Here is a 27,142-nt window from a genome sequence, read left to right on the forward strand (position 1 = left end):
GGAAATACAAAAACATCCTGTTAAAGCTCTTGATAATAACCTAGGGGCTGAATCCTGCAGCATACACAGAACACTTATGCTATACCACCATGTGTACATCAGTTCCAAAGCCATTCAACTCCCACCACTAAATGTGCCTCACCACCAAGGCACAGGGAAGTATTTGGTATGAACCTTCAGGACTCTGTTGTGTGTGAGTAGGAGGGCACAAGCAGATGTGGCAAGTTGTTTTCTTTGAGTGAAGGGTACTATGAAGGATCAGGCCTACTCAAGAGATGAATGACATTGCTGTCCTTCTTTAAATCATGTAATATCATATTCTTCCTAGGTGCGAGTGGATCTGATGTACAATGAGAAGATGTGCAGCTCAGCAACAAAAGAAGCCAACTTCCGCCAAGTGGTCAAATTGGAGCCGATGGCCTCTCTGGTTATCACATTTGTTATTGTTCCTCTAGAGACTGGGAACATTCGGATTGAAGTAAAATCATCAGTCAAGGATCATTTTATGACCGATGGAGTGGTTAAACAACTAAAAGTTGTAGTAAGTTACAGAGACAAATGCTCTTTTTAACTTGGAAATGTTATATATATATATAATGTCCCCTACAATAATATATACTACTACTAACTACTATAATACTGTCCCCACATACAAGAAGATAACTACTATAATACTACTTCCTATGTACAAGAATATAACTACTATAATACTACTTCCTATGTACAAGAATATAACTACTATAATACTGCCCCTATCTACAAGAATATAACTACTATAATACTACTCCTATGTACATGAATATAACTACTATAATACTGCCTCCTATGTACAAGGGTATAACTACTATAATACTACTTCCTATGTACAGGAATATAACTACTATAATACTGCCCCCTATGTACAAGAATATAACTACTATAATACTGCCTCCTATGTACAAGAATATAACTACTATAATACTGCCTCCTATGTACAAGAATATAACTACTATAATACTGCCTCCTATGTACAAGAATATAACTACTATAATACTGCCTCCTATGTACAAGAATATAACTACTATAATACTGCTCCTATGTACAAGAATATAACTACTATAATACTGCTCCTATGTACAAGAATATATCTACTATAATACTGCCTCCTATGTACAAGAATATAACTACTATAATACTGCTCCTATGTACAAGAATATAACTACTATAATACTACTTCCTATGTACAAGAATATAACTACTATAATACTGCCCCTATCTACAAGAATATAACTACTATAATACTGCTCCTATGTACATGAATATAACTACTATAATACTGCCTCCTATGTACAAGGGTATAACTACTATAATACTACTTCCTATGTACAGGAATATAACTACTATAATACTGCCCCCTATGTACAAGAATATAACTACTATAATACTGCCTCCTATGTACAAGAATATAACTACTATAATACTGCTCCTATGTACAAGAATATAACTACTATAATACTGCTCCTATGTACAAGAATATAACTACTATAATACTGCTCCTATGTACAAGAATATAACTACTATAATACTGCCTCCTATGTACAAGAATATAACTACCGTATTTTTCGCCGTATAAGACGCACCGGCGTATAAGACGCACCGGCGTATAAGACGCACCTAGGTTTTTGGGGAGGAAAATAAGAAAAAAAATATTTTTAACCAAAAGGTGTGCTGTGGGTTTGGAACTAGGTGGTCTGTGGATGGCACTATTACTGGGGATCTGTGGATGACGGACACTGTTATGGGGGGATCTGTGGATGACGGACACTGTTATGGGGGGATCTGTAGATGACGGACACTGTTATGGGGGGATCTGTAGATGACGGACACTGTTATGGGGGGATCTGTGGATGACTGACACTGTTATGGGGGGATCTGTGGATGACGGACACTTATGGGGGGATCTGTGGATGACAGACACTGTTATGGGGGAACTGTGGATGACAGACACTGTTATGGGGGTATCTGTGGCTTTCACTGTTACAGGGGGATCTGTGGCTGGCACTGTTACGGGGGGATCTGTGGATGGCACTGTTATACATGTGTCATCCACAGACCCTCCCAGCCCATAACTGTGCCATCCACAGATCCTCCGCCGCTCCAGTATACTAATATAATATGTCTTATTCAATTAATAGTTATTAAATATGCCTCTTTATTCCTAAAAGTACCTTAAATCCTAAGTGCTTCAGTACAATGCCGGCAGGCCGGGCAGCCGGCGCGGCGCGTCACTCACTGACGTCACTTGCCTGCGCCGCCTGCTTCATTCATAAAGTAGGCGGCGCAGGCACGTGACATCAGGGAGTTACGCTGCCGCCCGCCCGGCCCGCCTGCATTGTACAGATGCGCTTAGGATTTAAGGTACTATTAGACATAAAGGGGCATATTTAATAGCCATTAATTGAATATGACATATTTTATTAGTACACCGGAGCGGCGGGGCGGGCCTTTAGTACAGTGACTGCACCGCCCCGCCGCTATTGCCGGCCCCAGCTCCTCCTCCCAGTCCCTCCCCGAGTCCCCGCTCGCTTTACATCGCTGCCAGCGATGTAAAACTGACTGCATTCGCCGTATAAGACGCAGGGGCATTTCTCCCCCATTTTGGGGGAAGAAAAAGTGCGTCTTATACGGCGAAAAATACGGTACTATAATACTGCCTCCTATGTACCAGAATATAACTACTATAATACTGCCTCCTATGTACCAGAATATAACTACTATAATACTGCCTCCTATGTACTAGAATATATAGTCAGGCCCATAAATATTGGGACATCAACACAATTCTAACATTCTTGGCTCTATACACCACCACAATGGATTTGAAATGAAACAAACAAGATGTGCTTTAACTGCAGACTGCCAGCTTTAATTTGAGGATATTAGGTGAACGGTGCAGGAATTACAGCAGTTTGCATATGTGCCTCCTACTTGTTAAGGGACCAAAAGTAATGGGACAGAATACTAATCATAAATCAAACTTTCACTTTTTAATACTTGGTTGCAAATTCTTTGCAGTCAATTACAGCCTGAAGTCTGTAACGCATAGCCATCACCAGACGCTGGGTTTCATCCCTGGTGATGCTCTGACAGGCCTCTACTGCAACTGTCTTCAGTTCCTGCTTGTTCTTGGGGCATTTTCCCTTCAGTTTTGTTTTCAGCAAGTCAAATGCAGCTCATTCGGATTCAGGTCAGGTGATTGACTTGGCCATTGCATAACATTCCACTTCCTTCCCTTAATAAACTCTTTGGTTGCTTTTGCAGTATGCTTTGGGTCATAGTCCATCTGCACTGAGAAGCACCGTCCAATGATTTCTGAAGCATTTGGCTGAATATGAGAAGATAATATTGCCCGAAACACTTCAGAGTTAATCCTGCTGCTTTTGTCAGCAGTCACATCATCAATAAATACAAGAAAACCAGTTCCATTGGCAGCCATACATGCCCACGCCATGACTCTACCACCACCATGCTTCACTGATGAGGTGGTATGCTTAGGATCATGAGCAGTTCCTTTCCTTCTCCATACTCTTCTCTTCCCATCACTCTGGTACAAGTTGATCTTGGTCTCAACTGTCCAAAGGATGTTGTTCCAGAACTGTGAAGGCTTTTTTAGATGTTGTTTGGCAAACTCTAATCTGGCCTTCCTCTTTTTGAGGCTCACCAATGGTTCACATCTTGTGGTGAACCCTCTGTATTCACTCTGGTGAAGTCTTCTCTTGATTGTTGACTTTGACACACATACACCTACCTCCTAAAGAGTGTTCTTGATCAAGCCAACTGTTGTGAAGGGTGTTTTCTTCACCAGGGAAAGAATTCTTCGGTCATCCACCACAGTTGTTTTCCGTGGTCTTCCGGGTCTTTTGGTGTTGCTGAGCTGACCGATGCGTTCCTTCTTTTTAAGAATGTTCCAAACAGTTGTTTTGGCCACGCCTAATGTTTTTGCTATCTCTCTGATGGGTTTGTTTGTTTTTTTCAGCCTAATGATGGCTTACTACACTGATGGTGACAGCTCTTTGGATCTCATCTTGAGAGTTGACAGCAACAGATTCCAAATGCAAATAGCAGACTGGAAATGACCTCTGGACCTTTTATCTGCTCATTGTAATTGGGATAATGAGGGAATAACACACACCTGGCCATGGAACAGCTGAGAAGCCAATTGTCCCATTACTTTTGGTCCATTAACAAGTGGGAGGCACATATGCAAACTGTTGTAATTCCTACACCGTTTACCTAATTTGGATGTAAATACCCTCAAATTAAAGCTGACAGTCTGCAGTTAAAGCACATCTTGTTTGTTTCATTTCAAATCCAATGTGGTGGTGTATAGAGCCAAAAATGTTAGAATTGTGTCAATATCCCAATATTTATGGACCTGACTGTAACTACTATAATACTGCTCCTACGTACAAGAATATAACTACTATAATACTGCCTCCTATGTACCAGAATATAACTACTATAATACTGCTCCTATGTACAAGAATATAACTACTATAATATTGCCTCCTATGTACCAGAATAAAACTACTATAATACTGCCTCCTATGTACAAGAATTTAACTACTATAATACTGCTCCTATGTACAAGAATATAACTACTATAATACTGCCTCCTATGTACAAGAATATAACTACTATAATACTGCTCCTATGTACAAGTATATATAATTATAATATTATCCCCTACATGCAAAAATGTAAAGACTATAACATTGATCATTTCATTAATATTAATTTATTTTGTCACAGCCAGAAGGAATGAAAATCCATAAAAATATCCAGAGCGTCATCCTGGAGCCTCTACGTTCAGGGGATGGTAAGATCATCTGGCGATGCAGTCAGAGTACAACAGACTCTTTATCTCTAAAGCTGTACTTTGGTTGACTTCAGCTGTTCTCTAGTTGATGTCTACTCTGTTACTTCTCATTCATTTGTTGGGTATCTTAATGTCCATTGTCCTAATCATCCATTTTTCATGATAACCCTACAGTTCCTGGACTTCAGGTATTAACTGTTGACACATTTCCACCAAATGATATTGTACCCAACACCGAGCCAGAGACCTATGTCAGTGTCAAAGGTAAGGATCATAATATTTAGGATAAAGGATAGAGGGAAGAGTTCTTTGGTATTCCAGACATAAGCCACCACTCGTGAAACAATCATGATGTTGAGGTTATGACTGGAACTTTCCATTCTGACTTTGGACTAGCAGTGTCATTGCTCTGTACTGGAGGTCTCAACAGTAGCATGGGCTAAATATTAGGTTTGTGGCCCTTTCAGGTTATTGACTCAAGTCTGGCTCGTGATGAACCTTTTAACAAAATTTTAACATCAGGTGGTCTTCTTGGAGAAACACTGGAGAACTCCATTGATGGTGCCAAGCTGAAGAACCTAATCACTGTGCCATCTGGTTGTGGAGAACAGAACATGATGAGCATGACGCCAACTGTGATTGCCACTCATTACCTGGACGTCACCAACCAATGGGTAAAAATTGGACTGGAGCGCCGAGATGAAGCAATTAAGAACATTAACCAAGGTGAGTGAAGACAGTACGGAAAAGGGTAGGAATGGCAATGACTGATGAGAAATTATGTTTTTACCCAAAATATATTTGTTTTTCAGGATATATACAGCAGCTGGTATATCGTAAAACTGACAACTCTTACTCTGCCTTTACCAACCGACCAGCAAGCACCTGGTGAGATAGACATAGGCCACCACTTAAAAATGTTCTCCAACCCAATTCAACCTTCACCTGAGCGTCTGAGTAAGACCTTAATAATCCAAGACAGACTGGTTTCTATAGATGTAGCTCTTGGAAAGTGTCTTCCTAGCAACTAGTCTATCTGTACAGAGGTGGTCAACTCAATTCTGAAAATTGCCATGCTCCTTAAAATGTTCTCCAGTTAACCATTTATCTGTTTTCTCTCCACCATGCTTTTTCCTGGCAGGCTTACTGCATATGTGGTGAAGGTCTTCTCAATGGCTTACAAGTTGGTTCACATAGATATAGACATTCTATGTGGTTCCATCAAATGGCTTCTTAATGAGAAACAGCTACCAAATGGCGTATTCAAGGAGGATGCCCCTGTCATCCATGGAGAGATGGTGGTACGTTGGGGATTAGTCCATGATTGTTATGTCCATCCCTAGTAAATAAGATATCCCCATACCATAGAGATTGATAAGGATTGACACCCAGCCTTTTCAGTTAGGCAAAGGGTTTACCTGACATCCTGACACCACAGGTCGCACATTGTGATACATCTATATGTCATGCAGTTTCTCTAAGAAACCAGCAGAATAAATACTGTATTTTACCACATTTTCCTACAACATTTGGTAAAATTAATTTCCATACATCCAGAAAAATCTCAGCTGACTGTTTTCACCACTAGGTGGTGGCTGTGTCTGTATACCAGCCAATAAGAGGTGGACACAGCTGTACATACACCTCGCCTTCTAGTGGTGGCAACAGAAAGTGAGTCATTTCTAGTGTTAAGGAACAGGAGAGTGATGCTCTGTTTGTCAAAATTGGAGCACTAGGACTAGGTAACCAGAGCATATCATGTCTACTTCAAGAGGAAATAATATTGTAATGGTTGGTGCCTGTTAAAATAATGCAGTCCTAAGTAAGGCTACTTTCACATTAGCGTTTTCAATTCCGCTATTGAGAACCGTCATAGCATCTCAATAGCGGAAGAAAACGCTTCAGTTTTGTCCCCATTCATTGTCAATGGGGACAAAACTGAACTGAACGAAACGGAATGCACCAAAATGCATTCCGTTCCGTTTGGTTGCTTCCCCATCGCGGACAGAAAAACGCTGCATCGGTGTGGAGCAAGACAGATCAATGTGAGTCAATGGGGAAGGATCCTGACACAATAGAAAACGGCTTGTCCACCATTGACTTTTAATGGTGTTCAAGACGGATCCGTCATTGCTGTAGAAGATATAATACAACCGGATCCGTTCATGACGGATGCATGCGGTTGTATTATTGTAACGGAAGGGTTTTCGCAGATCCATGACGGATACGCAAAATACACTATTGTGAAAGTAGCCTAAGACCACACATATCACTCTACTGTGACAACTCGAATCTTGAAAAATCTGTAAGGTCCTGTCCTTTCTCTGTAGGGTGGAACTGGAAACACTGAACCCGATGCCAGCCTGACAGCATTTGTCTTGATTGCCCTCGTGGAGGCAAAGAGTTTTTGTAAAGACAAAGTCCCGGTAAGTTATGTGTCCAAGTACCCAGGCAGCTCATGCTGTTGACATACCTAGAAAACTAGGATAATATCTCTTTTTTCTGCGAGAAGACCTTTTTTTGTTCTGGTTCCCTCAAGACAGCGCTACCTAGTCATAGGGACCACAGGCCTTAAGTATCACTATATGATACAATTAATGGCTGACTAGAGTCTAAGCCATGATTTAAGTATCTGCTGTTACCCAGCCTCTTAGGAGTCTGGAATGATGTCATGTTTTGCCATTGGAGAAAGAACTAAATCATAAAGTCATCTTTCAGAACCTGCAGTCTGGCCTGGATAAGAGTGCTGCTTACTTGGAGGATCGGGTGAAGACATTGAAGAAAACGTATAGTATCTGCATCACATCCTACGCGCTGTCCTTGGTTGGCAGACTCCCCAATAGCAATAAACTTATGAGAAGCTCAACCGGTTAGTATTGTGTTGGTTCAATGCTATTTATGATATCATCCATCCTGGATGGTTCAGTCTTGTCTTTTTTCAAACCCTATTTAAGAAGACCACCTATGCCCTAGATTTTTATGTATATTGGACCTCTCATTGCGATTTGTTGTAGCCATCTCAAAGACATTCCTCTAGCTATTACTTACTCTTTTTTTAAAAGATTCCTTCTGTATACCATTTTTTTGTCCAATTTGGGTAGTCGTATCAAAAAAGTCTCATTCTATATGTTTTCCTTCATAAAATATCAATTGGTGATAGAGTGCAGAGATGAAGCTATAGAGGGTGCAAAGGTACCAGTCTCACCCAGACCCTGATGCTCAGGTGACGCAAAGGTCCCTCTGCTACATAAGAAGACATCCGTATTATAAATGTCACATGGTAGATGGGGAAGCTGTGTTATAGTTTTTGCATTGGGACTGCAAGAACTTCAAGTAATGCCACTGAAAAAGGAGATCATGGTGGATTTCTTGACAGCAAATAGGACATATGGCTGCAAAGCAAATCTCCATCACATAAAATAGACTGATATGAGGTTCATGTCATCAAGTACTAACTAATTTTGAACAAAAAAGGTCAATCAACCTTAATTGCTCCCTCAAAAATCACAGGAGCATCTTGAGGAGGAAGTTTGCATCTTCTTCCCGATCCTCAAATATTTCAAGCCATCTGATGATGCCTAAGTGAAAATTTTGAGTATTGTTTGTTGTGAACCAGGGTAGACCACACTTTTAATAATTTAAATGCTATGAAAGTGGTAGCCAGGACCAGATAAAAGTTGGAAAGTGTCTTCATCCCTCCTTTGAGATCCGGGGTCCCACTTAACTTTCTGTGCATAGACCTCTCCACTGAAGTAATTGAGACAGCCACTGCCTTAGAGTTAGGTTAATGCCTGGCCATCAATTTTTTACTTGACAGGATTGTTGAAATGCCATCAGGCCCCCAATTTGTGAGCAAAGTATAACATATCATACATATTCTATATACTGGTGTTACGGTTATGTGGATGATGTACCAAATGGAGGAATCTATTTCTCCATGTATTTCACCATCAAACAGGGGTTATCAGTACACATATGACATCACTTTATGACTTCTCCTATGCTTAGATGGAACCCACTGGGATGATTACTCCTCTGATCTCTACATGATTGAATCAACCTCCTACGCTCTGCTTGCTCTCCTCAAGATCAATGACTACACCTCGGCTGAGCCGGTGGCCCGATGGTTGACAGAGCAGAGATTCTATGGAGGAGGCTATGGCTCCACACAGGTAGGCCGCCTCTAAACTATGCTTATTAAATTTCGAAAACCTGTATATGAACCTCACCCATCATCTTTATCTTTGTCTTGTCATTGTCCCAGGCCACCATCATGGTGTTCCAGGCTATGTCAGAGTACCAGACTCTTGCACCTGAAATCAATGAAGTTGACATGGATGTGACTCTGTCTCTTCCTGGGAGAGCAGCAGATCTTACCTGGAAGATCAACACACAGAATATTATGCTCCAGCGCAGTGAGAAGGTGACCTCAGGATACAGCTCTGTCATCTAGGATAAAAATACTAAACCTTGATAAAAGGCGTCATATAAGAATGTCCTTAACGGGATATTTCCATGTTAAAGGGTCTTAAGATGAGACAGACCTTCAATATTGGTTTCAAATCTTGCAGCCATCTCATTGTAGAGAGCACTGCGGCTCAGTCGATTGTTTACACAGGCAGTTGTGGCTTTGCCTGGTATTGCAGCTCAGTGCCCATCAATCAAATGCCAATTACGAATCCTAAGGGCAATTATCAATATTAAGTCCAACCAAAAGATATGCCATCATGTCATTAATGGTGGGGCTCAAACCCTTGGGACCCTCTTCAACAGTTTCTTTGCAAACCACCATGGAACAAACATCTGCAGTACAACTCTGTTCAAGTGTCCTGCAAACTTAACCAACATCTCTGGAGACACTTTCTTAGAAAGTCATGCCAATGGATGGTAGTGCAATAGTCTGTGGCATTTTCAACCAGTGCCTGTAAACTACAATCTTGGGGTGGGTCAGATAAGAAGTAGCTTGGTGCCGCCCAGTGTGGATGGGCTCTGGTGACCATTGTGTTGTCTGTAGGTCAGTCAATTATACATCTTTTTATCTCACATTCAGACCAGAATGAAAGACAAGATTAAAGTCACTGCCAAAGGAAGGGGAACGGGTACCTTAACGGTAAGTAACCATATGGCGGATTCACCAATGACGTCTCTTCTTGTAATCAATGCAATATTACAAGGTTTTCAACTTGTGTGAACATAATAGCAGTAATTATAATAATGATGATGGGGGTGATGATACTAATAATACTGGTAATAAAACATGTTTAGATCCAGGGTGCTCCTCTATATGCCAGAAAGGAAAGCTGCTCTGTAAAACCAGTTCCTGCTCTAGTGGACTAAGTGCATCCGTAAATTACATAAACCACCTTTCTTTGGAATGTAATGCTCCATTTCCCCTGCAGAGATTGCTGTAGGTGAAATGAGTGCCCTAGATGCAGATTAAGAGCTGATTGTCCGGCTAAGACTATTAGCTACAACGTCCAAGACAACCAATTTTATACCGAATTATGGCTTCAAATGCTTCCAAGAACAGGGGATCAGTCTTTCCATAGTTATGGAGGAACGTTGGACTATTCTTCTTTGCAGAATTGCTTTAATTACGCACCAATGGAAGCTTTTGACCATGAACTGATCAATAAGATCCTGCCGCAATAGGGTTCAAGTCAAGAGTCAAAACGTCACTTTTTTTCTCCTGAGTAACAGGACTTAGGCTTTGTTGGGGAGCTAGGTAACGACCCAAAGCTCAAGCACCAGATTGTGGACGGATGACTGGACATCTCCTTTAGGCCTCTTGCTGTGCACGTCGGGCCGCTTGTGGGACTATTGTCCTGCACCGATAAGATCGTATGAGTGCGGGACAATAGCCCCGCGGGCGGCCCGACGTGCACAGCATCATTGTAATCTATGAGGCTGTGTACTCCTGTGCGCATGATCAATGCTGCTTTGGGACATATGATCCGCTCACGGACCGTATGTCTCGGAGGGCATACGGTCGTGGGCAAAAGGCCTTAGGATTTTCCTGTGGACAGGAAAATGCATGGTCCTGCTAATTGCAAAAAGGTCTCACCCCATATACGCTCACACTGACAACACCATGAATAACAACTTTATCAAGGAATACTTTCGCAAGATGTAGTAGGACCCATGTCTTAGTAACATAGTATATAAGGCCGAAAAAAGACATCTGTCCATCCAGTTCGGCCTGTCATCCTGCAAGTTGATCCAGAAGAAGGCAAAAAAAAGCTGTGAGATACAAGCCAATTTTCCTCACTTTAGGGGGAAAAAATTCCTTCCCGACTCGTCTTTTTTCTAAAGTGAATAAGGCTACTTTCACTCTTGCGTTTGGGGTTCCGCTTGTGAGATCCGTTTGAAGGCTCTCACAAGCGGCCCTGAACGGATCCGTACATCCCCAATGCATTCTGAATAGATAAGGATCTGCTCAGAATGCATCAGTTTGGCTCTGTTCCACCTCCATTCCGCTCAGGAGACGGACACCCAAATGCAGCTTGCAGCGTTTTGGTGTCCGCCTGGCCGTGCGGAGCCAAACAGATCCGTCCTAACTTACAATGCAAGTCAATAGGGACGGATCCGTTTGACGTTGACACAATATGGTGCCATTGCAAACGGATCCGTCCCCCATTGACTTTCAATGTAAAGTCAGGAGTCCCTATTAATATACCATAGGATCGGAGTTTTCTCCAATCCGATGGTATATTTTAACTTGAAGCCTCCCCATCACCATGGGAACGCCTCTATGTTAGAATATACCATCGGATTTGAGTTAGATCATGAAAACTCAGATCCGACAGTATATTCTAACACAGAGGCGTTCCCATAGTGATGGGGATGCTTCAAGTTAGAATATACTAAGAGCTGTGTACATGACTGCTGCCTGGCAGCATCCGATCTCTTACAGGGGTCTGTGATCCGCACAATTAACCCCTCAGGTGCCGCACCTGAGGGGTTAATTGTGCAGATCTCAGCACCCTGATCGGGTGCTGCAAGGCAGCAGTCGCCAGACCCCCCTCCCTCCCCAGTATTAAAAGCATTGGTGGCCACTGCAGCCCCCCTCCCTCCCCAGTATTAAAAGCATTGGTGGCCAGTGCAGCCCCCTCCCTCCCCAGTATTAAAAGCATTGGTGGCCAGTGTGGCCCCCCCTCTTTCCCTCCCCAGTATTAAAAGCATTGGTGGCAGTGGCCACAGGCTACCAACCCCCCTCACCCCCATCATTGGTGGCAGCGGAGCGGCATTTCCGATCGGAGTCCCAGTTTAATCGCTGGGGCTCCGATCGGTTACCATGGCAGCCAGGACGCTACTGCAGTCCTGACTGCTATGGTTACTTAGCTTATACTTACCTGTGCTATCTGTGGCCGGCCGGCGCTCCTCGTACTGGTAAGTGACAGGTCTGTGCAGCTCATCGCACAGACCTGTCACTTACCAGTAGGAGGAGCGCCCGCTGGCCACAGACAACGCAGGTAAGTATAAGCTAAGTAACCATAGCAGTCAGGACTGCAGTAGCGTCCTGGCTGCCATGGTAACCGATCGGAGCCCCATCGATTAAACTGGGACTCCGATCGGAAATGCCGCTCCGCTGCCACGATCGTGAAAACTCAGATCTGAAAAAGCTGTTATGCAGACCGATCCGCACTGAACGGATACCATCGTTTGCATTATAGGTGCGGATCCGTCTGTGCAGATAGCAGACGGATCCGCACCGAACGCAAGTGTGAAAGTAGCCTAACCCTAATATTGATAATCTTTCAGGGTACTGTAGTCCCCCCATTCCAGTTATTACTTTAGTTGCCCTCCTCTGGACCCTCCCCATCTCTGCTATGTCTGCCTTTTTCCCAGGAGCCCAGAACTGTACACAGTACTCCATGTGTGGTCTGACTAGTGATTTGCAAAGTGTTAGGACTATGTTCTCATCACGGGCATCTATGCCCCTTTTGATGCAACCCATTATCTTATTGGCCTTGGCAGCAGCTGCCTGACACTGGTTTTTACTGCTTAGTTTGCTGTTCACTAAAATTCCTAGGTCCTTTTCCATGTCAGTGTTACCGAGTGTTTTACCATTTAGTATGTACGGGTGACTTGCACTATTTCTTCCCATGTGCATAACCTTACATTTGTCAGTGTTAAACCTCATCTGCCACTTATCTGCCCAAGCCTCCAATCTATCCATAAAAAAAAAAAAAAAAAAAAAGCCACAGAACATTCCCCTAGCAGGTTTGGGGGGCTTTTCACAAATTTGAGACATGTCTTTAGCTCAGGGCTGGACAACCAGCGGCTCTCCAGCTGTTGAAAAACTACAATTCCCACCATGCCCTGCTGTAGGCTGATAGCTGTAAGCAGTCTGGGCATGCTGGGAGTCATAGTTTTGCAACAGCTGGAGAGCCGCAGGTTGGCCAGCCCTGCTTTAGCTCCTCTGTGTTAGCATTTTTTTTAGCCATGCAATTCAACAATGGTGATCAGTCTGTTCCTAAAGATAGCTGACCAAGTGAGTTCTTCCCATTTTAAGATATTCCTTTTGGGTTCGTCTTTGTTTTCTACAAAACAATCCTTAAGGAGATAATCCATAATCTGAAGAACATTATGGTTTTGGAATGATTTGTACTTGACAAACAATATAAAATATCTGACCAGACCAGATAGACAGGCCAATGAATGGTCCAACGAGCAGTCTTGTGAACGTTCCTTCCTAATTATTGTCTTATTGACCCATGTAAAAGAGCCTATCTCCTTGTCACTGGTGTCTTATGTCTGACCCATCTCATTCCAGGTGATGTCCGTCTACTATGCACCATTAGCTGAAGGAACCGCCCCCTGCAAGAAATTTGATTTATCTGTCAAGCTAGAGGATGCACCAAATGGTGAACATTTATTTAATAAAATGTAGGGTCTTAGAGTTTCTAGAAAGAAAAAAATTGCTCTTTGGCCAGTGATGAGCAGATACGTAGCTATGGAGCGTGTAGAGGTGGCAGTGGCACTCAGACCTGGTGTCTGAGGGGAAACCATTGCACTTCTAAATGTAAATATCCCTTCAAGCAGAAATACATTTTCACAATGACCTCCCTTGGGTCTGAAATATCCTCCTTCTCCTGTCATTGATATCAAACTTTCCAAAAAGTAGACCTTACTCAGTCCAAAAATGTAGGGATTTAAATAGTTTTTCATTTTTCTTGCATGTTTTTCAGACGTGATGCCCATTGGAGCCAAAAAATCCATGTTCATAACCATCTGTATGAAGTAAGGACACTGGGATTTTTTGGGGGGGACTTAATTTCTGTCACTCTTGTGGTGTCAAGTGTGTGATCATCATAATGGTGTTTCTATTGCAGATACCTAGGAGACAGTGACTCTACAATGACCCTTGTGGATTTGACTCTTCTCACAGGCTTCACGCCTGACAAGGAAGATCTCAATAGGGTTGGTTGTGATCTTTGCTGAAGACAGATTCAATGAGTCTAAATTCAAAGCTTTTGAGGAGCCACCTAAAATAGTAAAGGGGATCCTCAGTTCATGAGCCTCTCAAGTAAATGTTGCCCTGGAGGACAGTTCGACTTCACTAATGCAGCAAGAAATGTCCTTTTACAATGCCTTTCTTTCTGTAAGAAAACTGATAGTGGGGGTGGTTCCCAACAGAGGGATTTTGCCATGATTGGGATAGGGATTGTCCAAGGTGGGGCAATGTTACATGAGGTATTAAGGATTTATCACAATATTCATATAAACTCCTGGGGAGGGAAACTGCTCATCTCGAAGGGGAAGATGAATGGATGTATGGAGAGATATAGGTTTCCTTCGCTGTTACTGCTCCTTATTACACTATGGATTTCCTGTCAATATAGCTAGGACTTATTGAAGTATCTGAGATACCTGAAGGGCAGTTCCCATTTAGGGCAAACAAAAGGAAATTCCCAGTTAAGGTAAAGAATGTGAATATCCTTTCCTTCAATAGATGTTTCCATGGGAAAAAAAATGCATTCCATTCACAGAAAAGTATCTTCATGTCTAAGACCATCCTAATTTATGAGGTTTAACATAGTCCTCTGAATCCAGAGGGAATTGCTAAACTGTTCTGCGATTATTAAACAATAGATATGGTAATATATTCTGATTCTATTTCGAAACTTTGTTCTAGCTGACAAATAATGTGGACAAATATATTTCTAAATATGAGATGGATACAGAACGTTCCGAACGGGGGTCCTTGATTTTATATCTGGACAAGGTAAGAGATCACTCAAGAATAGCCAGCCCAGTCTAAATCATTCATGTGAACTTGTTCTTGATTATTTATCTTCTCTTCTCATGATCCCTGTCAGTTTTTTTTTTCTTTTAGTGATCCTTGTCACTTTTCTCTTGTCTTCTAACTTTGTTCTAACTATGGTGGACCATTGTACGTCTACACTTCTACTGCTGCATTCATTTACTGTCCTTCTCCAACTTGTGTCTCGTGACATATTTCATCTTTTTTTTTGTAAACGTCTCTATTGTCCATTTTGTTCTGGCAAATTATAATGTTCTTATGATTTAATCCCTATAGGTGTCAAACCGCGAGACTGAATGTCTAAAGTTTAAGATCCATCAGAATTTCGAAGTTGGAATCTTACAACCAGCAACGGTCACCATCTATGAATATTATGCTTTAGGTAAATGTTACAAAGGGGTTGTGGATCTGCTGTGTCTCTTGAACAGATGTGGCTTGGGGCTACTCTTATGAACGTTATCTAAGTGGCTTTTCTGGTCTTCACCCTTTTAACCCCTGTACATGGATCTGGGCATCGCTGCAGGGGAACCTCCAGGCAGCTTCCTCTCGGAGCACCAGAAGCAGACAAAATTGTAGTGAAGGCCAGGGCTGGCAGAATTTTGCAATCCCCCCAAAAAGTCCAAAGTTAGGGCAGGAAGCTCCAGGGTCAAATCCAGGACACAGGCAGAAGTCAGTACACAGGTAGACAAACATGTAACAACACACTTTTTTAGGACATTAGCCGACTATAACCTATTGCTCAGGCACCTTCCCATAAAGGAAGGAGTCTTAAGTACTCCAGGGTAGTGTGCAATTTGCTGGGCAAGAATAGGGTGAGAGTCCTGGCCCATAAGAGCTGGAGTGAATGCCACCCTACAGGCAGAGAGGCCAAGCAGGCAAATAGCAGGCCTGTGGCCTGCAGGGATGGGATAGGGTTACTCTTGTCAGCCGGGTCGCTGGAAAGAGGAGAGAGAGTCTGGTGGGTCCAAGCAGCTGGAACCAGGAGTGCAGCTGAGCAAAGGATAGCAGCCACAGGACACTGCTGTAACAGTAACTTCATATTGAGACCTCCATCTGACCATGAGTCAAATATTCCTTCTAACCCTCTAGAAAACCGGTGTACCAAGTTTTATCATCCGACTGAGGAAGGGGGAGAGCTGAAAAAGATCTGCAAGGACGCTGAATGTCACTGTATTTCAGGTAATAGATATGATATTGTGGCTATATGGATTAATATTACAAATTTAGGGTAATGTCTGAGGAGTATCTAGGCGCCAAAATGGGCAACAAGTTTTCCTAACGATAATGTAGTCATTATAAACCTGTTGTTTTCTTATGCAGCAGAGAAACTTTTGGGCCTCCTTTCTTACCAAAGGTCCCGGTGCAGCCTATTCCTGTACACCTTCAGCTATGCCTCAAAAAGTGGCCATACACAATAGTCTAAAATTGATCAAAACAGTCAATTTCAACCAAAATGTATGTTCATTGTTTGAAATTTAACAATGAGCAATCGTTTTAGCCAACTAATGACAGACCAGTAAAAAAGGCAGCCATGTTCAGTATTTTTGTCCAATAGCCAGACAAAAGATCTTTCATTCAAAGATAACAACTGAGGACAACCTCACATTTTCATCACAGTGGTCACTGCAATGTAGCATTACATGATGGCCTGGTATTTCATTGACTTTCTCATGGTGGGGCCATAACATTGACGTTCAACTTGTTGGTTCCATAATTTCTATCTGTAAGGTTGTATGTAGGGATGAGCGAACTCGAACTGTATAGTTCGGGTTCGTACCGAATTTTGGGGTGTCCGTGACACGGACCCGAACCCGGACATTTTCGTAAAAGTCCGGGTTCGGGTTCGGTGTTCGTCGCTTTCTTCGCGCTTTTGTGACGCTTTCTTGGCGCTTTTTGAAAGGCTGCAAAGCAGCCAATCAACAAGCGTCATACTACTTGCCCCAAGAGGCCATCACAGCCATGCCTACTATTGGCATGGCTGTGATTGGCCAGAGCACCATGTGACCCAGCCTCTATTTAAGCTGGAGTCACATAGCGCCGCCCGTCACTCTGCTCTGATTAGCGTAGGGAGAGGTTGCGGCTGCGACAGTAGGGCGAGATTAGGCAGATTAACTCCTCCAAAGGACTTGATTAACTGATCGATCTGCAGCTGTGGATCATTGAGCTGCTGATCCTCAATTGCTCACTGTTTTTAGGCTGCCCAGACCGTTTGTCAGTCACATTTTTCTGGGGTGATCGGCGGCCATTTTGTGTCTTGTGGTGCGCCAGCACAAGCTGCGACCAAGTGCATTTAACCCTCAATGGTGTGGTTGTTTTTTGGCTAAAGCCTACATCAGGGTGAAGCTGTCACACCAAGTGCATTTAACCAGCAATAGTCTGTTCATTTTTTGGCCATATACTAAATCAGGGGCAAGCTGCGCCTGTCACCAAGTGCATTTAACCCTCAATGGTGTGGTTGTTTTTTGGCTAAAGCCTACATCAGGGTGAAGCTGTCACACCAAGTGCATTTAACCAGCAATAGTCTGTTCATTTTTTGGCCATATACTAAATCAGGGGCAAGCTGCGCCTGTCACCAAGTGCATTTAACCCTCAATGGTGTGGTTGTTTTTTGGCTAAAGCCTACATCAGGGTGAAGCTGTCACACCAAGTGCATTTAACCAGCAATAGTCTGTTTATTTTTTGGCCATATCCCAGTCTAATTCTGTCACTAAATCCATACCGGTCACCCAGCGCCTAAATACTAGGCCTCAAATTTATATCCCGCTAAATCTGTCCTTAGTGCTGTAGCTGGGCGAGTTATTTAGTGTCCGTTCAAGCACATTTCTTGTTCTGGGTTGAAATACAATTCCCAATTTAGCAATTTCATAATTTAGTGGTTTCTGCTATATCAGAGCTATTTGAAATCTATCCCTAAAAGGGTATATAATATTCAAGGTGCACATTGGGTCATTCAGAATAACTTCACACACACCCGCTACTGTGTATTTCCAAGTCTAATTCTGGCACTAAACCCATACCTGTCACCCAGCGCCTAAATACTAGGCCTCAAATTTATATCCAGCTAAATCTGTCCCTAGTGCTGTAGCTGGGCGAGTTATTTAGTGTCCGTTCAAGCACATTTCTTGTTCTGGGTTGAAATACAATTCCCAATTTAGCAATTTCATAATTTAGTGGTTTCTGCTATATCAGAGCTATTTGAAATCTATCCCTAAAAGGGTATATAATATTCAAGGTGCACATTGGGTCATTCAGAATAACTTCACACACACCCGCTACTGTGTATTTCCAAGTCTAATTCTGGCACTAAACCCATACCTGTCACCCAGCGCCTAAATACTAGGCCTCAAATTTATATCCCGCTAAATCTGTCCTTAGTGCTGTAGCTGGGCGAGTTATTTAGTGTCCGTTCAAGCACATTTCTTGTTCTGGGTTGAAATACAATTCCCAATTTAGCAATTTCATAATTTAGTGGTTTCTGCTATATCAGAGCTATTTGAAATCTATCCCTAAAAGGGTATATAATATTCAAGGTGCACATTGGGTCATTCAGAATAACTTCACACACACCCGCTACTGTGTATTTCCAAGTCTAATTCTGGCACTAAACCCATACCTGTCACCCAGCGCCTAAATACTAGGCCTCAAATTTATATCCCGCTAAATCTGTCCTTAGTGCTGTAGCTGGGCGAGTTATTTAGTGTCCGTTCAAGCACATTTCTTGTTCTGGGTTGAAATACAATTCCCAATTTAGCAATTTCATAATTTAGTGGTTTCTGCTATATCAGAGCTATTTGAAATCTATCCCTAAAAGGGTATATAATATTCAAGGTGCACATTGGGTCATTCAGAATAACTTCACACACACCCGCTACTGTGTATTTCCAAGTCTAATTCTGGCACTAAACCCATACCTGTCACCCAGCGCCTAAATACTAGGCCTCAAATTTATATCCCGCTAAATCTGTCCTTAGTGCTGTAGCTGGGCGAGTTATTTAGTGTCCGTTCAAGCACATTTCTTGTTCTGGGTTGAAATACAATTCCCAATTTAGCAATTTCATAATTTAGTGGTTTCTGCTATATCAGAGCTATTTGAAATCTATCCCTAAAAGGGTATATAATATTCAAGGTGCACATTGGGTCATTCAGAATAACTTCACACACACCCGCTACTGTGTATTTCCAAGTCTAATTCTGGCACTAAACCCATACCTGTCACCCAGCGCCTAAATACTAGGCCTCAAATTTATATCCCGCTAAATCTGTCCTTAGTGCTGTAGCTGGGCGAGTTATTTAGTGTCCGTTCAAGCACATTTCTTGTTCTGGGTTGAAATACAATTCCCAATTTAGCAATTTCATAATTTAGTGGTTTCTGCTATATCAGAGCTATTTGAAATCTATCCCTAAAAGGGTATATAATATTCAAGGTGCACATTGGGTCATTCAGAATAACTTCACACACACCCGCTACTGTGTATTTCCAAGTCTAATTCTGGCACTAAACCCATACCTGTCACCCAGCGCCTAAATACTAGGCCTCAAATTTATATCCCGCTAAATCTGTCCCTAGTGCTGTAGCTGGGCGAGTTATTTAGTGTCCGTTCAAGCACATTTCTTGTTCTGGGTTGAAATACAATTCCCAATTTAGCAATTTCATAATTTAGTGGTTTCTGCTATATCAGAGCTATTTGAAATCTATCCCTAAAAGGGTATATAATATTCAAGGTGCACATTGGGTCATTCAGAATAACTTCACACACACCCGCTACTGTGTATTTCCAAGTCTAATTCTGGCACTAAACCCATACCTGTCACCCAGCGCCTAAATACTAGGCCTCAAATTTATATCCCGCTAAATCTGTCCTTAGTGCTGTAGCTGGGCGAGTTATTTAGTGTCCGTTCAAGCACATTTCTTGTTCTGGGTTGAAATACAATTCCCAATTTAGCAATTTCATAATTTAGTGGTTTCTGCTATATCAGAGCTATTTGAAATCTATCCCTAAAAGGGTATATAATATTCAAGGTGCACATTGGGTCATTCAGAATAACTTCACACACACCCGCTACTGTGTATTTCCAAGTCTAATTCTGGCACTAAACCCATACCTGTCACCCAGCGCCTAAATACTAGGCCTCAAATTTATATCCCGCTAAATCTGTCCTTAGTGCTGTAGCTGGGCGAGTTATTTAGTGTCCGTTCAAGCACATTTCTTGTTCTGGGTTGAAATACAATTCCCAATTTAGCAATTTCATAATTTAGTGGTTTCTGCTATATCAGAGCTATTTGAAATCTATCCCTAAAAGGGTATATAATATTCAAGGTGCACATTGGGTCATTCAGAATAACTTCACACACACCCGCTACTGTGTATTTCCAAGTCTAATTCTGGCACTAAACCCATACCTGTCACCCAGCGCCTAAATACTAGGCCTCAAATTTATATCCCGCTAAATCTGTCCCTAGTGCTGTAGCTGGGCGAGTTATTTAGTGTCCGTTCAAGCACATTTCTTGTTCTGGGTTGAAATACAATTCCCAATTTAGCAATTTCATAATTTAGTGGTTTCTGCTATATCAGAGCTATTTGAAATCTATCCCTAAAAGGGTATATAATATTCAAGGTGCACATAGGGTCATTCAGAATAACTTCACACACCCGCTACTGTGCATTTCCAAATCTAATTCTGTCACTAAACCCATACCTGTCACCCAGCGCCTAAATACTAGGCCTCAAATTTATATCCCGCTAAATCTCTCGTTACCGCTGTCCTGTTGTGGCTGGGAAAGTTATTTAGTGTCCGTCAAAGCACATTTTTTGTTCTGGGTTGAAATACAATTCCCAATTTAGCAATTTCATAATTTAGTCGTTTCTGCTATATCAGAGCTATTTGAAATCTATCCCTAAAAGGGTATATAATATTCAAGGTGCACATTGGGTCATTCAGAATAACTTCACACACACGCTTCTGTGCATTTCCAAGTCTAATTCTGTCACTAAATCCATACCGGTCACCCAGCGCCTAAATACTAGGCCTCAAATTTATATCCCGCTGAATTTGAATACAATACATTGGGCCAAATAATATATTTGTTGTTGTGGTGAACCATAACAATGAGAAAAACATCTAGTAAGGGACGCGGACGTGGACATGGTCGTGGTGGTGTTAGTGGACCCTCTGGTGCTGGGAGAGGACGTGGCCGTTCTGCCACATCCACACGTCCTAGTGTACCAACTACCTCAGGTCCCAGTAGCCGCCAGAATTTACAGCGATATATGGTGGGGCCCAATGCCGTTCTAAGGATGGTAAGGCCTGAGCAGGTACAGGCATTAGTCAATTGGGTGGCCGACAGTGGATCCAGCACGTTCACATTATCTCCCACCCAGTCTTCTGCAGAAAGCGCACAGATGGCGCCTGAAAACCAACCCCATCAGTCTGTCACATCACCCCCATGCATACCAGGGAAACTGTCTCAGCCTCAAGTTATGCAGCAGTCTCTTATGCTGTTTGAAGACTCCGCTGGCAGGGTTTCCCAAGGGCATCCACCTAGCCCTTCCCCAGCGGTGAAAGACATAGAATGCACTGACGCACAACCACTTATGTTTCCTGATGATGAGGACATGGGAATACCACCTCAGCATGTCTCTGATGATGACGAAACACAGGTGCCAACTGCTGCGTCTTTCTGCAGTGTGCAGACTGAACAGGAGGTCAGGGATCAAGACTGGGTGGAAGACGATGCAGGGGACGATGAGGTCCTAGACCCCACATGGAATGAAGGTCGTGCCACTGACTTTCACAGTTCGGAGGAAGAGGCAGTGGTGAGACCGAGCCAACAGCGTAGCAAAAGAGGGAGCAGTGGGCAAAAGCAGAACACCCGCCGCCAAGAGACTCCGCCTGCTACTGACCGCCGCCATCTGGGACCGAGCACCCCAAAGGCAGCTTCAAGGAGTTCCCTGGCATGGCACTTCTTCAAACAATGTGCTGACGACAAGACCCGAGTGGTTTGCACGCTGTGCCATCAGAGCCTGAAGCGAGGCATTAACGTTCTGAACCTGAGCACAACCTGCATGACCAGGCACCTGCATGCAAAGCATGAACTGCAGTGGAGTAAACACCTTAAAACCAAGGAAGTCACTCAGGCTCCCCCTGCTACCTCTTCTGCTGCTGCCGCCTCGGCCTATTCTGCTGCTGCCGCCTCGGCCTCTTCCTCCGCCTCTGGAGGAACGTTGGCACCTGCCGCCCAGCAAACAGGGGATGTACCACCAACACCACCACCACCACCTCCGTCACCAAGCGTCTCAACCATGTCACACGCCAGCGTTCAGCTCTCCATCTCACAAACATTTGATAGAAAGCGTAAATTCCCACCTAGCCACCCTCGATCCCTGGCCCTGAATGCCAGCATTTCTAAACTACTGGCCTATGAAATGCTGTCATTTAGGCTGGTGGACACAGACAGCTTCAAACAGCTCATGTCGCTTGCTGTCCCACAGTATGTTGTTCCCAGCCGGCACTACTTCTCCAAGAGAGCCGTGCCTTCCCTGCACAACCAAGTATCCGATAAAATCAAGTGTGCACTGCGCAACGCCATCTGTGGCAAGGTCCACCTAACCACAGATACGTGGACCAGTAAGCACGGCCAGGGACGCTATATCTCCCTAACTGCACACTGGGTAAATGTAGTGGCAGCTGGGCCCCAGGCGGAGAGCTGTTTGGCGCACGTCCTTCCGCCGCCAAGGATCGCAGGGCAACATTCTTTGCCTCCTGTTGCCACCTCCTCCTTCTCGGCTTCCTCCTCCTCTTCTTCCACCTGCTCATCCAGTCAGCCACACACCTTCACCACCAACTTCAGCACAGCCCGGGGTAAACGTCAGCAGGCCATTCTGAAACTCATATGTTTGGGGGACAGGCCCCACACCGCACAGGAGTTGTGGCGGGGTATAGAACAACAGACCGACGAGTGGTTGCTGCCGGTGAGCCTCAAGCCCGGCCTGGTGGTGTGTGATAATGGGCGAAATCTCGTTGCAGCTCTGGGACTAGCCAATTTGACGCACATCCCTTGCTTGGCGCATGTGCTGAATTTGGTGGTGCAGAAGTTCATTCACAACTACCCCGACATGTCAGAGCTGCTGCATAAAGTGCGGGCCGTCTGTTCGCGCTTCCGGCGTTCACATCCTGCTGCTGCTCGCCTGTCTGCGCTACAGCGTAACTTCGGCCTTCCCGCTCACCGCCTCATATGCGACGTGCCCACCAGGTGGAACTCCACCTTGCACATGCTGGACAGACTGTGCGAGCAGCAGCAGGCCATAGTGGAGTTTCAGCTGCAGCACGCACGGGTCAGTCGCACTACAGAACAGCACCACTTCACCACCAATGACTGGGCCTCCATGCGAGACCTGTGTGCCCTGTTGCGCTGTTTCGAGTACTCCACCAACATGGCCAGTGGCGATGACACCGTTATCAGCGTTACAATACCACTTCTATGTCTCCTTGAGAAAACACTTAGGGCGATGATGGAAGAGGAGGTGGCCCAGGAGGAGGAGGAGGAGGAGGAAGAGGGGTCATTTTTAGCACTTTCAGGCCAGTCTCTTCGAAGTGACTCAGAGGGAGGTTTTTGGCAACAGCAGAGGCCAGGTACAAATGTGGCCAGCCAGGGCCCACTACTGGAGGACGAGGAGGACGAGGATGAGGAGGAGGTGGAGGAGGATGAGGATGAAGCATGGTCACAGCGGGGTGGCACCCAACGCAGCTCGGGTCCATCACTGGTGCGTGGCTGGGGGGAAAGGCAGGACGATGACGATACGCCTCCCACAGAGGACAGCTTGTCCTTACCCCTGGGCAGCCTGGCACACATGAGCGACTACATGCTGCAGTGCCTGCGCAACGACAGCAGAGTTGCCCACATTTTAACCTGTGCGGACTACTGGGTTGCCACCCTGCTGGATCCACGCTACAAAGACAATGTGCCCACCTTACTTCCTGCACTGGAGCGTGATAGGAAGATGCGCGAGTACAAGCGCACGTTGGTAGACGCGCTACTGAGAGCATTCCCAAATGTCACAGGGGAACAAGTGGAAGCCCAAGGCCAAGGCAGAGGAGGAGCAAGAGGTCGCCAAGGCAGCTGTGTCACGGCCAGCTCCTCTGAGGGCAGGGTTAGCATGGCAGAGATGTGGAAAACTTTTGTCAACACGCCACAGCTAACTGCACCACCACCTGATACGCAACGTGTTAGCAGGAGGCAACATTTCACTAACATGGTGGAACAGTACGTGTGCACACCCCTCCACGTACTGACTGATGGTTCGGCCCCATTCAACTTCTGGGTCTCTAAATTGTCCACGTGGCCAAAGCTAGCCTTTTATGCCTTGGAGGTGCTGGCCTGCCCGGCAGCCAGCGTTTTGTCTGAACGTGTATTCAGCACGGCAGGGGGCGTCATTACAGACAAACGCAGCCGCCTGTCTACAGCCAATGTGGACAAGCTGACGTTCATAAAAATGAACCAGGCATGGATCCCACAGGACCTGTCCGTCCCTTGTCCAGATTAGACATTAACTACCTCCCCATAACCATATATTATTGGACTCCAGGGCACTTCCTCATTCAATCCTATTTTTATTTTCATTTTACCATTATATTGCGAGGCTACCCAAAGTTGAATGAACCTCTCCTCTGCCTGTGTGCCGGGGCCTAAATATATGCCAATGGACTGTTGCAGTGGTGGGTGACGTGAAGCCTCATTCTCTGCTATGACATGCAGACTAATTCTCTGCTGACATGAAGACAGATTCTCTGTTACGGGACCTCCCTCCTCTGCCTGGGTGCTGGGCCTAAATATATGCCAATGGACTGTTGCAGTGGTGGCTGACGTGAAGCCTCATTCTCTGCTATGACATGCAGACTAATTCTCTGCTGACATGAAGACAGATTCTCTGTTACGGGACCTCTCTCCTCTGCCTGGGTGCCGGGGCCTAAATATCTGAGAATGGACTGTTCCAGTGGTGGGTGACGGGAAGCCAGATTCTCTGCTATGGAACCTCTCTCCAATTGATTTTGGTTAATTTTTATTTATTTAATTTTTATTTTAATTCATTTCCCTATCCACATTTGTTTGCAGGGGATTTACCTACATGTTGCTGCCTTTTGCAGCCCTCTAGCTCTTTCCTGGGCTGTTTTACAGCCTTTTTAGTGCCGAAAAGTTCGGGTCCCCATTGACTTCAATGGGGTTCGGGTTCGGGACGAAGTTCGGATCGGGTTCGGATCCCGAACCCGAACATTTCCGGGATGTTCGGCCGAACTTCTCGAACCCGAACATCCAGGTGTTCGCTCAACTCTAGTTGTATGTACAAGATCATGGGTTCCTTTATGTGAATGGCCTTATTTGTGTTCTATGATCTTGCTGACCTTAGAATACAAGTTATACCATTCGTGGCACCACGGCTTCTGAACTAGACCAATTTTTCCTAGTCTTGTAGACCAATGAGTCATGAGTCTACGTTGATCAGGTTGATTCATCTTTCGATGATTGTTCAGTAGATACCTATTCCTTCCAAATCCCTCATATCCAGTACATGCACATTTGGCTATTTCCAGCACTCTTAAAGAGAATAAATGGAGTAGCAGGGTACATGTGACCCCCACCAATCAAATACTCATCCCCTGTCCTGTGGATAGTTTGTATCTTGAGACAACTCCTTATAGCCACATATTTCATCAAACCTCAACTCTCCGTGCACTGACGTCCTGAAGAAGTCCCGTATAGAGATGGCCTTGAGGTTCGCCCCGGCGGTCGGTTTGCGGCGAACTTTGCGCGTTCTCGATTCGCCGAACATGCAAACATATGCCGATATTCGCGCCCACCATATTTTTTTACATTGTGAAGAACTTTGACCCATGACACATCCATCAGGTGGTACAGGACAGCCAATTGAGACATTTCAGCACATGGACATACCCCCTACCTTATAAATAAACCTTATCTGGGCGCCATTTTACATTCAGTATTTTGCCAGTGTAGGGAGAGGTTGCTGTGTGGAACAGGAACAGACTGTTAGGGACACCAAATGCTAGCTAATAGGACCACAAAAGTCCTTTTAAGGACTGGTATAGGTGTGCTATTGATAGGTGTGACATACTGAGGGGTGCGATATACTTATAATATACTTTCCAACATAGAAAGTATATTATAGTGCAATTGTTTTGTGCAGCAGTTGTGTGCGGTTCTGCTGCGATACCACAGCCACAGTAGAAATAATTTCTACTGGTGTGATTTACCAGTTGCCCCCAAAAAATCTGATTGAGGCAGGGGTGTTATTTACCAATAATATACGTTCTATATAGTGCATTTAGGTAGTGCAGCATTTGTCTGAGTTTTTGCTGTGTTACCGCATCTACACAGAGTGACAAACACAATTGGAACCAATAATTTCTACTGGTGTGATATACCAGTTGCCCCCAAAAAAGTGATTGAGGCAGGGGTGTTATATACCTTCTTCCACAAATACTGCTCTTCTATAGGGACTTTGGTCACAGGGTCATTTTGAAAATGACAGGCAGAGGAAGAGGCAGGCCATTCGGCAGGGGTGGTAGGGGTCGGGCAGGTGCACCAGGCAAGAGCCTAAGTGGGAAGTCGCAGTAGGTGTGTGCGATTACATCAAAGGACGCACCAAACTCGACCTTCAGCTTCTGCACCCTTCTCATCCTCTGTATCTGCACCCTCTTTACTCTCTGCTGTGTCCACCCCCAAAGACCCCACCACCACCATATCCCCTCCGCTCGAGTCAAAGGAATTATTTTCCCATACATTCCAAGACCTTACCGATGCGCAGCCATTCTTGGCATCGGATCAGGAAGAGGAGGTAGCAACAGCCGCCACCCAGCAGTCTGATGACAGTACCCTGATCAGCCCAAGGAGGGTGGTGCCCGCTGTTGCTGCCTTCTCTGAGATCTCTAATGTCAGTGGTGGTTAAGGTGACGAATCCGATGATGACGTGTCAATGGACGTCACGTGGGTGCCCACAAAA

At 44.3% G+C, this 27,142-nt stretch overlaps 1 protein-coding gene across 1 annotated transcript in view; it reads left to right on the top strand.

Annotated features, from left to right (window-relative positions):
• LOC122922745 (complement C3-like) overlaps positions 1 to 27,142 on the top strand; it is a 76,398-nt gene that overhangs the window by 40,152 nt on the left and 9,104 nt on the right. The window contains exons 21-37 of the mRNA XM_044273454.1: positions 329 to 541; positions 4,792 to 4,858; positions 5,033 to 5,122; positions 5,381 to 5,584; positions 5,671 to 5,746; positions 6,000 to 6,159; positions 7,189 to 7,284; positions 7,577 to 7,727; positions 8,867 to 9,030; positions 9,123 to 9,281; positions 9,909 to 9,968; positions 13,635 to 13,725; positions 14,050 to 14,101; positions 14,194 to 14,281; positions 14,997 to 15,086; positions 15,402 to 15,507; positions 16,215 to 16,304. Of these exons, the coding sequence (XP_044129389.1) occupies positions 329 to 541; positions 4,792 to 4,858; positions 5,033 to 5,122; positions 5,381 to 5,584; positions 5,671 to 5,746; positions 6,000 to 6,159; positions 7,189 to 7,284; positions 7,577 to 7,727; positions 8,867 to 9,030; positions 9,123 to 9,281; positions 9,909 to 9,968; positions 13,635 to 13,725; positions 14,050 to 14,101; positions 14,194 to 14,281; positions 14,997 to 15,086; positions 15,402 to 15,507; positions 16,215 to 16,304 (1,957 nt within the window). The remainder of the gene's footprint in view (positions 1 to 328; positions 542 to 4,791; positions 4,859 to 5,032; positions 5,123 to 5,380; positions 5,585 to 5,670; positions 5,747 to 5,999; positions 6,160 to 7,188; positions 7,285 to 7,576; positions 7,728 to 8,866; positions 9,031 to 9,122; positions 9,282 to 9,908; positions 9,969 to 13,634; positions 13,726 to 14,049; positions 14,102 to 14,193; positions 14,282 to 14,996; positions 15,087 to 15,401; positions 15,508 to 16,214; positions 16,305 to 27,142) is intronic.

The sequence above is a fragment of the Bufo gargarizans genome, unplaced genomic scaffold (assembly GCF_014858855.1).
Source record: "Bufo gargarizans isolate SCDJY-AF-19 unplaced genomic scaffold, ASM1485885v1 fragScaff_scaffold_689_pilon:::fragment_2:::debris, whole genome shotgun sequence".
NCBI lineage: Eukaryota > Metazoa > Chordata > Amphibia > Anura > Bufonidae > Bufo > Bufo gargarizans.